Consider the following 11,795-nt stretch of genomic DNA (forward strand, 5'->3'; position numbering starts at 1 on the left):
TCCTCAAAATTAGTATGGTATAAAAAAGGATTAGTCTCATCCACAGTACTTAAATTTGAGTGTCATTTTCAGTTTGTACCTCAAACTTTAAAAACTTTACTAAATTTGAGTGTCATTTCTACTTTGTGCCTCAAACTTTAAAAACTTTACTTTATCCTCTCAATTTTTAAGTTAGTCATATTTAACCCTATCTGTTAGAATTTCTATTTACAGACATAAAAAAAAGAATGTGATGCCTCAAACTTTAAAAACTTTACTTTATCCTCTCAATTTTTAAGTTAGTCATATTTAACCCTATCTGTTAGAAAATATGTTTACAGACATAAAAAAAAGAATGTGATCACGTGACTTTTATATTAGAATTTGAGTTAAAAATAAATAGAAAAATATCATGTAATCACATTTAACTCTCTTTTTTACGATTGTTTTTTAACTAAAATTCTACTAAAGGACGTATGATTGAGATAAAATCATAATTTAAGAGGTAAAGTGAAAGTTTCAAAAATTTAGGAAAAAAGTCGAGAATTACCCTAAATTAGTAGTATAGATGAAAATATCAATATTGGTGGAAATATTGAAAAATATTGTGGAAACTAGAAACATTTGTTTTGACACTTAATATTTGTTTTAGATATCTTATAATATGATAAACATAAAAAAGATAAATAAATAAATAAATTTGTACAAATACAATACGCTAGGACCTCTAAAATGTTTTATTTTTACTGATATATTTCAATATTTACCGTAATTTTATTGAAAATTATGAAATATCTTCGATATTTTTGAAATTACCACTAAAATTTCAGAATTTTTAACATCCCAAAATATCTTTTAGGTATAAAATAATTTCTCTAAAATTTTTTGATAACTTTCAGTAAATATCAAAAAAATTCTTTTACACCTAAAATTATTTTAGGATTTTTTATTTATGAAAATTTCAGGAGAAATTTTAGAAATATCGGAGCAATCTTCGCCATACTTAGTAGCACATGTAAGATTAACAAAAAAACTAATTTCTTTTTTTCCAACTTAGTTTCTTGTTTTATCGATTCGAGTTTAGTATTTAAATTTTATTATACTAATAAATTTTCAAAAATAGTTACATTTAATTTTTTTTATTATAATAAAAAATTCTCACATAAAGTCACATTTTAACTCAAATTAAAAACTCGAATCAGTGAACTAAACGAGCCTTTAAACTCTTTTTACTAAGGCATTCTCGTAAATTCAATAACTTTTATGTGATATTATTTTCTCCAACGAATTTAAATTATGATTTGGATTGTGAAAAATAATCCACCCACCAAGAAAACTCTCTCTCTCTCTCATAAATCGTAATCTAAAAGATTTTAGAAGACGTTTGGTTCATAGATTAGAATCATGATATTATAATTATTTTTAATTTATGTGTATTTTTTGTGAGAAAAAATACTGTAGCAAACTATGAATAATAATTCAAATTATGGTATAAATCTTCTTACCAAACGTCTCCTAAATGTTAATTTACTGATTTGAGTTTTTAATTCGAGTTGAGATGTAATTTTTTTTAAATTTTTTTTATTATAGTACTGTTTTTTAAAAAAAATTTAATGTAATAAAATGGATGAAATAAACGGCCTAAGAATCCCAAAGCAGAACTTCCTGACTTTCACAGTCCTCCATTCCTCCTCTCCTGTCGCCGGATTTTTATCTCGTCTCCATCTCTGGACTCTCTCCGCAGAAAAACCTAGCTTTCCATCAGAACTTCCATGGCGGTTCGAGCCGTCAACGGCTGCTCAATCTTTCCCCTCATCGCCTTCCGACGCCGCCACTTCCCCTTCAAGACCTCCTACTTTCGCCGTTGCTCTCAGCAAGGGTTTTCATTTCCTGTGTCTCCTTCCGGGAGGAAAGTTCTCGATCATGGCGGTACTTGGAGCTGCTCGGTTCACAGTTTGGTCGATAGCGTCATGGAAGAGCTTCGGACCTCCCGCAAACGGAGGAGAATTCGCGCCACCTCAAGGTTGGTTCACACTTTACTCATCATTTCTTCTAATTTTCTTGCAATTATTGTTTGTAGAAAAGAAATGGATGAATTCAAGTTCCTTTTCTTGTTTTTTTCCTCCATGGTAGAACGTTGAACTTCAGGAAATTTTGTTGCTTGATTAGACATTGAGTATTTATTTTTTGAATTCCAATTCTTGGGGTTGTGAACGATAATTCCACAAGTGAGGAAGTTTTGGCCATATTTTGCTTCTTTTAAGGACTAAAAGTGTCTTGAGTGAAGCGAATGGTTGCTTTTCTTTTTCTCTACGGGATCATTTTTCTGCCAATTACTTAAGATGGAATACAGTTTTCAGGCTTAATTCGTTTTACAATATGAATCACAACTCAAACTTTTTGCTATAGTACTTTTTGCTATAGTATTTTCTCTCACAAAAAGTTAAGTTTTCAACTCGAACCGTGAAATTTTTTCCCATTGATTTCTCACAAGACATCTGATAATGCCAAATCCCAGATATTGGTTGGATGTTGCTGTGTATAAAACTCTGTGGGTCCCATAACAGATGTATGAATATGTGATTGATTTGAAACCGGACGGCAATGATCACCAGTGGTGATACATTGCATTGTCAATTTCTTATAGTTGTTTGAAGAGAGTGAAGCTAGCTACCATTTTTCTTTCTTTAATTGTTTGTTTCTTTTTATTTTATTTATTTTTGGTTTGTGGTGACGGTAGTGGTCATGATAATCTTATCAGTAATGCTATAATTCCTTTTTTTTTTTTTTTTTTTTTTTTTTTTTTTTTTAAAAATTTCTTTTTTTTTTTTTTTTTTTTTAAAAATTTCTTTTTTTTTTTTTTTTTTTTTAAAAATTTCTTTTTTTTTTTTTTTTTTTTTAAAAATTTCTTTTTTTTTTTTTTTTTTTTTAAAAATTTCTTTTTTTTTTTTTTTTTTTTTAAGCATTCATTTTTTTTTTTTTTTTTTTTTTTTTTTTTGATTTTGAAGCATTCACTTGTTTTCTAGTTTTCGTTCTGTTAATTTATGTTATGCATAATATGACTATTAAATATAAATGACTGGGCAGAGTGGAAATAGCAACAACAGGAGATACTCTTGAAGGCAGACTTGAGAAACGAACACTGCAGAAAGGGTTGCTGCTAGAGTTCAAGAAGGAATCAGATAGAGTATTGCTTGCTGTTGCTCAGAAACCTGATGGCAAGAAGAACTGGATGGTCTCTGATCAGGTTCTACTACAAACAACTAATGCGGCATGTTGAATAGGTTGCTAGGAGTTGGAACTCATATTTCTACTTTTACATGTGGAGAAGTTGACATTCCTTCGAGTTTAACATTTTGTTGTAACTTTTTTCCTCAATGGCAGAATGGTGTGACATCATCCATTCGACCTCAACAAATTACATATATTGTTCCTGGTGTTGAGAAGTTCAACCATGAGGACATTGGGGACTTCATCCAGAAAGCTCAAGATAATTTGGTTGGTTTGGCATAAACATTGTAGAAATATATTGTAGTTTTTTCTGACGTTGTATGGTTGAATATATTGTAAACAAGCCTGGAAAATATTATAAACAAAACGCTCTTATTTATTATAGGATCCTTCATTGCTAGAATTTGCTTGGGTTGAGCTTCTTGAGAAAAACAAGTCAGTGACAACAGAAGAATTAGCTGAGGTACCTTACTTATCTAGTTTCTTGAGTTTTGTTTTTCTCCTTCAGAGACCTTAGCTATTCTACAGATGATTTTTGGTAGTGCGGAGCCTCTGGAGAGTTACTGTGCCCATCTTTTGCTTTCAAAAGATGAAATTTATTTCACTGTGCTCGAGACAAAAGGTTCATTCTCTGTGTATGGACCTAGACCTACCGTACAGGTACATTTTATGTAATGGCCCAAATTGTGACATCGTTGGTTTCAGAGATAAAATTTATACCACATTCCGCTTTCAGTCTGGAGTTTCTGGCCTTGTGTGTGTGTGTTTGCATGCATAAGTATATACTGTTATGATGGAATACTTCTGTTTAAAATATAGGTAGAGGAACTTCTACGTAGGAAGCTCATGAAGGAGGCTGCTGAGAAAGAGCTGGAGGAGTTTGTTCAATTGCTGAAATCTGCTCAGGCGATGCCTATGGATGTTAAACCTCCCAAATCAGCTTGGAAGGCTGACGAGAAAATTAGACACAAAATTGAGTCACTTGAATCATACGCTATTGATGCATGCATGAACGATGACCAAAAGAGAACTGCTGGACTGGTATCTTACGGCAGCTTGAATTTGTAATATTTTTCTGTGTAATTTGTGCTAACACTGTCTTTATACATGTGTATGCATTTACCTTAATGCTGGAAGTTTATTTTATTTTATTCTTCTTGAGTTGAAGACCTTATAATTATATTCTCAATGCAACTGTTCTTTATGGCATATGCATAGCATGCCTTGTCTCATATTTTTCATTCCTTTCAGATTCTGAAAGCAATGGGTCTGGCAAAAACAGCATCATCGGCAGTAAATCTCCTCATAGATATTGGCTACTTTCCTGTTCACGTTAATCTAGAGCTGTTGAAGCTAAATATTGACACCGAGCATTCAGAAGAAGTGATAGCAGCTGCAGAAAGTCTTCTGGCAGAGTCGCCTGATCCAGATAAGGTCAGCCTGCTAACCTTTTTTTTATATAAATAATTCTGAAATAACATGAAGGTACATAGAATCAGGTTAAAATTTACAGGGCGATTCTTTTATTTTTAATAATGAATATTGAAGCTGTTAAAAGTCAAAGAATCAGAGATAAATTGTTGGAAATATATATTTTCTTGGTCAACGAAAAATTTGCAATGTCTTATTAAAAACGTGCAGAAGTTTCTACTTATTTTGGAAATGGCATCCCTATGACTGTGGAGGTTTTTTATGAAGTCGACAAGTTGAAACTGTTGAAACAATTCTCTGCTTTTAAGACTGTTTAAACAATTCTCTCTGCATGAAGACCTTTGCAATTGCTTTTTCTTTAACTAGACTTGGGGGTGAAAAGAATCTGCATATAACAGTGTCCATGCTATTACGTCTTGAACTATTTTTCCCACACATGCTTATTTTGTGTTCTTTGTTTAGCTTATTAGGAAGGATCTTACTCACTTGAAGGTTTACGCCATTGATGTCGATGAAGCTGATGAGGTAAATTTACTCTCTTTTCAAGAATGCTAGCTATCATATTATGCTGTCAAACTATTTTAAACTTCTGTTACATCGGAATTGGGACCTTCCCATTTTAAATTTGTAGCCGTGGTATAATTTACCAGCTTGATGATGCTCTGAGTGCAACAAGGCTCCAAGATGGGCGCATAGGAGTTTGGATTCATGTCGCAGATCCTACTAGATTTCTTCATCCAGGGAACATAGTTGACAGGTAAAAAGTAGCCCGCGGAACACCATGACATATAAAAACATTTCTTGGTTTCACTCATTTCTGATCCATGTGTGATGTAGGGCTGCAATGAAAAGAGGAACTTCAATTTTCTTGCCTACAGTCACATATCCTATGTTTCCAATAAAACTTGCCATGGAAGGAATGAGTTTGAAGCAGGGAGAGATTTGCCATGCTGTATCAGTATTTGTTGTGCTTCGTTCTAATGGAAGGTAGAAGCTAATATTTTGGCCATTCTCCCCCCTCTTCAATGTGGCGTTATTTCAATTTTCAAGAAGATCTGGCATTTTACCTTCAAATCTTTGATGCCATTTATTAGGATTTTATAGCATTAGCTGTATTAGAGCTTCCTGTGATTTATTAGTAGCTTCTTTATGATATACTTTCACGTTTCTTTTCAAAAGGAACATCCTGAGTGAAATGGAGGAAGTTGATTTGTACCCTTTATTCTACGTTTGATTTCTTTTTGGGATGTGGTAGATTCTTTCGTTACCTGGGACCCCCAGGCACGGTTGGTAGAATTCACCTACTGGTTTAAGGGAACTTCAACCATTTTAGAGAGATGTTAGTTGGACTATTGGACAACCTTTGTGCAGTTATTGATGCTTCTCTAAGTAGCAAGTACCATACTTATGGTTAATACTTCTATAATCTAGTTTTCTTTACAAAATCTGTTTTACTTTCTGTGGTTCTGTAGCATTGCTGAATATTCAGTGGACAATACATTCATTAAACCAACCTATATGCTGACACATGAGAGTGCATCTGAGTTACTTAATCTGGATCTGACGGAAGAGGCTGAGTTAAAAATTCTGTCTGAGGCTGCTACTCTACGATGGAAATGGCGATGCGAGCAGGTTGGTTTTATGAATTATATAAAATTTGAGGAATCTATAATCCGAAGTTTCCTAGAACTTATTTTCTCATGATTTTGTATGTTTAAACCCCTTATTGATTGGTGGGTTTTGAGTTCTGCAATCACTCTTCATTGTCTTTAATATCGTATTACTTGACTAATGAGATGTTGTTTCTATTGTTTGTATTGGTTATCTGGATATATTATGTTATTTGCGGTCAAAAAAGTTTGCTTAATAAATCAGGAATTTATCTCTTCGTCTTCTTGTAAGTATTGATTTTGTTTAATCAATACAATTCATTTCTTGTTACCCCCCCCAAAAAAAAAAAAGTATTTTACAGTTTTACTATTTATTCTTACTCTGAGATCTCAGTGTCATTTAATGAGAAATAGACAGCGATAAACATGAATATAGTAAAATACAATATATCCTTGGTTCAGGGAATTATATGTGCTATTTTGAAAATTTGCATTTACATTGTCCGATTCATCATTCATGTTTTATGTGTTGCCTGCTAAGACGTTGATGAAAATGTGAGGTTTAATACCTTCCTAAAATAATGAAGTCTGGCCTACTAGATAAGTCACCCAAATCATTATAATTTATAATATATTATGCGCTTTGAAATTTCAATTAGAATGTTGGTGTTATCTTCTATTCAAAACCTCATTTTTTTTTCCCACCACCTTCTGACAGATTTGCTACTTGCATTCGGACAAACTACTGCACCTTTTATTTAAAATAGATGGTCTAGTGTAGCTCATGATCTCTATTTTGTCTCTAATTTTTCCAACACATTGAACATCTGCATGTTCTTGATTTGTTGTGAGTTTTGTTTGCTTGCAATTCATTTGAGCCATCACCTCTGTTTGCATGTTCAGGGTGCTACTGATGCGGCCTCATTAGAGACACGCATAAAAGTGCCTAATGCAGAGGATCCTGAGCCTGTGATTAATCTCTATGTCGAAAACCAGACAGACCCTACTATGAGACTTGTATCTGAGATGATGATACTCTGTGGAGAAGTTATAGCAACTTATGGTTCCCGCAATAACATTCCTTTACCTTACAGAGGACAGCCACAATCAAATATTGACACATCTACATTTGCACATCTTCCAGAAGGACCTGTTAGAAGTGCTGCTATTGTTAGAATAATGCGTGCTGCTGAATTTGATTTCAGGAGTCCTATCCGCCATGGAGTTTTAGGGGTTCCTGGTTATGTTCAGTTTACATCGCCTATCCGTAGATATATTGATCTCCTTGCTCATTACCAGGTCAGTTCCCAAAAGTCTTGTGTGTTAACACAATCTATAAACTGCGGGTTGCTCAGATGTTGTAACCTTTTCCATTGCATGCCGTTTTCTTCTTTGTAATGTTTTGATGTTATTTCTTCCAATTACTGCTTTTGACACTTGCCCGAAAAGGAAATTGGAAAGAAAAAACAAAAAAGATAAGACACAACATTTTAGAGCTTCTTAAGTCATGATGGACTATGCTGTCATTGTGTGCCTTTGAGTAGCAAATTTGAACAATATGTGGTTCTGGTGAACATTAATAGCATAATTGCATGGTCTTGTGGAGTGTTATTGGCCACAGGCGTGGGAAATGCAAAAACTATGAAGTTGTGTTATGAGAATTGTGCCTTCTTTCAACGTCCTTTTTGTTATTTATTTCTTTTTTCACGAAGTTGTGTTGTTTTATTTTTTTTGCAGGTTAAGGCAATAATTAGAGGTGAATCTCCTCCCTTTTCAGCTGGTCAGCTGGAAGGAATTGCAGCTACAATTAACATGCAGACTAGAGTATCAAGGAAGCTCTGTAACAGCAGCCTTCGGTATTGGATTGTAGAATATCTCAGAAGGCAACCAAAAGAAAGAAAATTCCGGGCATTGGTTCTTAGGTTCATCAAGGATCGTAATGCAGCCTTACTGTTAATCGAGGTAAACTTATCATTGATTTATAGTCATTCATTGTTATTGTTGTTCTTAGTATGAGTATTAGTGACAACAAACAAATCAATGGGACAAAGCAGTGTAAGGTATTAGACAACTAATACAGATATTCAAGTCATGTTAATGTAGCACGAGATGTGGTCAGCAAACTCCATTATCTGCAGAGAGATTTGTACTGCCTGTTTCAGATGTTTAATATATCTGTATTGCCGCCTCATTTGGCCCGGTTTTCTTCTGTCCTATGATTAGAAATGTGTTACTACTTAGGAGTTAGGCCCTTTATTTTTAGCTTCACCTAAACAAGCATGTAATACATGTCTGTTGAGTTTGAAAGCACCTATTCTATTTCTTTTGACAGCAAAATTTAACTGTAGAAACAATGGGCAATTAGATAGTACTTTCTAAACCATAAGTGGCGAGGCAGAAACTGGTTATTTTAGAAGGACTTGTGTAGAGTTCTGAGTTTCCCCTTTTTTATTTTTATTTTTTTTTTCTCTTTCCTGGTGTCTTCATGGCATATAATTCTGTTTCCACTGCTCCTGATTATCACCTTTAAGCTTTGCAGGTGGGATTTCAAGTGTCTGCATGGGTGTCTACTGCACAGATTGGAGATGAAGTAGAGGTTCGGATAGAGGAAGCTCATCCGCGTGATGATGCAATCCATCTTAAGGAGGTTGTGAATTAAGGAGGTTGTTAATTGAGAAATACAAAGAGATTCTTATGGTCGGAACTTTGTGTCAAAGGAACTATGTTGTACTGGATTTGCAAGTCATTTCTTTTTTCTTCCCGCCACTGGCAAGTTATGCTTCTTCAGCTAGCGGGAGAATTCTCAGTTTTAACATGGCCTACATCGTTCTCGGGAAATGCGCGCCAATTCAAGTTCTGGATCCAAATACTTTGGAACACATGAATTTCATCCAAGTCAGAATCATTCTTGCTACACCAGTTGACTATGGTTGTCCAAACTGAGTAGCATAGCAGGTTCTTTGTTGAATCAGTTTTGAATATATGCCAAGTCTAACAAGCAAGATTTTCAATGAGGTTTCCGTTCAGTTATCTGACATCCGTACGTGACGACTGAGCAGACTATCAATATGTGACATCCAGTACGCGTGAGCATACCATTCATTGGAGTTTCTTGTATCGGTAATAATAGTATGTAAGTTATCTGATCAATTAGCTATTCAACGGTTTGTATACTAGAATAATGTTACAGATACAGAGTTGCTCCTGACCATATTTGATATTACATGCACATTTCTTATGTACTGATTAGTCTTTTGAGGGCGATGAATGTTTATAGCCGGGGCCTGTTTGGTACATGGGTTCAAATTAGAGTTCTTGATTATAGTTTTTGAAATTCAAATTTTTTGTGGGAGAAAAACACTGTAGCAGAACCTAAACTATGGATTTGCACTGCAGTAGAACCTATATACCAAACATCACCTTAATGACTCTCTGGACTACAAAAGAAAAATTTTGAGGATCAGCAAGAGATGCAAGGTTAAATTGTCCTAGCCATATCACATCAATATGGATTCAGTGAGCTAACAGGAAATGATATAAAAATTTGTATACGCGCATTGAATTGCTTCATTCTCTTTACGGGACTCTTCAGAAGATCCTTCTTCACGAGCAAATTGCTTCTGGGTAATTCTCGAGGATCTATCTTCACATGTTGTAAAGGTACTGCATTTGATGGTGCCAATTAATGGGAGTATGGTCACTCATGCACAACACCTGTGGGATGTGCTTTTGCAATCAATGTACTAGTTCGACTTCCCTTGACTACTGAATCCATGCATTGTTTTTTTGTCTCCAATTTATGAGGCTCTTGCCTCTTGTTGGCTATTTCGGAACACCGCGAGACGGGCGGTTAGGCAGGTAGTTATGGTTGTTGGGCCTCTTCTTAGGTTAGTAGCCACATGACTAATGAGAGATTTGCTAAATCCACTTAGGTGATGATAGTAATAGATTTCAAGTATGAAATGAACCTCACTTTTTGTTATTCCATGTTGTAGGGGGTCTTCTTAGGACAGGCAATAACATGTTTGGTAAGGGATGTGAGAAGAATGTGTCTGCTATTTGTATAGAAGTTTATTTGGAATAGCTTTTTGGTTGAAGAAGATATAAATATATAACTATATATATACACACACACACATTTATATATTGGAACTGAGATGGGCAATTTTTGGTTCTGCTTTGACTAATATGCCTTAGGCTAGTGGCTCTTCCAAATGATGAAAGTTTTTCTAGTTGCTCACTCAAATACACACGTTAAGACTAGTGAAAACTATTGTAAATTCACAATATGTCAAAAGTAACTTAAGTTTTGGTTAATAATAATAATAAATAAATAAATAAATAAATAACAGCAGCTTAGACTTATTTGACATGTGCTTTGTTTTACATCAAGTCACAATCAGAAAATGTCATTAACACACACAATCTTCAAAAAGCATGTACTATAACTCTCGCTGATAAATCACATCTGAAAATGACCAATGATTAAGGATGGCGGTCCAATAAAACCACGTTTCAGGATTTCTTAGACGAAAGTGTATGAAAGCTGCTTCTTCTTTCAGACAATCTCACTCCCATTTTAGCATCTTAAACTCGCTTACTCATGTGTTTTCTTAATTTGGCTCATTCTGTACTCATTTTAGTCTTTTTTTCAAAATACAGCTGGACTTGATTTGAACTTTTAAGGCCCTATTCATTTTACCGATTCGAGTTTTACTATAGTAAAAAGCTTCTATAAACAGTCACATTAAACTTTTTTGCTACAGTAAAAATCTCTCACATCTCATCTCGAATTAAAAACTCGAATCAACGAACTAAACGGGCCCTAAAGAAACAAAAAAAACAAAAAAAAAAGTCTCCTAACTACACATGACCTGACAAGTAACAACTATGCATAGTGCTGAAACTTTGGACGGGCCGCCCGTGACCACCGAAAAGTCTGAATTTTTGCCCGATGACCGAACCCGAAATGGCCAAAAATTTGGGCTGCCCGACCCGACCCGAAAATTGCCCATGGACGGACTTCGGACAGAGGATGCCTGCCCGTGCCCGGTCGGGCTGCCCGATGCCCGACTGGCTGCCCGAATTTTTTTTTTATATTATATTTTTATGTTGTATAATAAGTAATAAGTATTTGTAATAATTTGTATAATTACAATGTGTATATTACAATTTGAAATTTGAAATGAACACACGAACTATATAAAAAAAATTACTTCTTCATTGATTTTTAAATTTGTAATTACGATTGCCTCGTTAAAAACCTTACCAAGAAAAACCCAATTGGGATAAAAACTTGGTAAGGAAAAAAGAGTGCAATCATTGTGGGATGAATTACAAATTTGACGAACTTACAAAGTCTATACAAGATTACAAATTACAATAAACACTATACAAATTAGAAATTATAAAGTAAATAAATATTTACAAATTAGAATAATAAAATTTAATTTGAAGTAGAAGGATCGTCTTGAAAATTAAAAGTTAATCTATTAAATTCGTCGATCCATTCTTGGTTTACCGGTGAGATTGTATCGTGTAAGC

At 34.2% G+C, this 11,795-nt stretch overlaps 1 protein-coding gene across 2 annotated transcripts; it reads left to right on the top strand.

The window, feature by feature from the left end:
• The first annotated feature begins 1,636 nt into the window (after window positions 1–1,636).
• LOC21404140 (ribonuclease II, chloroplastic/mitochondrial) lies at window positions 1,637–9,698 on the top strand. Of its 2 annotated transcripts, XR_002903567.1 has the most exons (15): window positions 1,637–2,002; window positions 3,067–3,226; window positions 3,364–3,477; window positions 3,596–3,673; window positions 3,739–3,870; window positions 4,030–4,251; window positions 4,462–4,644; window positions 5,104–5,166; window positions 5,292–5,398; window positions 5,479–5,628; window positions 6,114–6,273; window positions 7,155–7,550; window positions 7,989–8,213; window positions 8,791–9,384; window positions 9,648–9,698. XR_002903567.1 is itself a non-coding variant. In XM_024175463.1 (14 exons), the coding sequence occupies exons 1-14, from the start codon at window positions 1,752–1,754 to the stop codon at window positions 8,908–8,910; spliced, it is 2,361 nt and encodes a 786-aa protein (XP_024031231.1). In that variant the 5' UTR covers window positions 1,637–1,751; the 3' UTR covers window positions 8,911–9,599. The 2 variants fall into 2 exon arrangements, 1 of the variants encoding a protein (XP_024031231.1); XM_024175463.1 differs by lacking the exon at window positions 9,648–9,698 and having other exon boundaries at window positions 8,791–9,599.
• Window positions 9,699–11,795: the final 2,097 nt, after the last annotated feature.

Source organism: Morus notabilis, unplaced genomic scaffold (genome assembly GCF_000414095.1).
Source record: "Morus notabilis unplaced genomic scaffold, ASM41409v2 Scaffold256, whole genome shotgun sequence".
Classification (NCBI taxonomy): domain Eukaryota; kingdom Viridiplantae; phylum Streptophyta; class Magnoliopsida; order Rosales; family Moraceae; genus Morus; species Morus notabilis.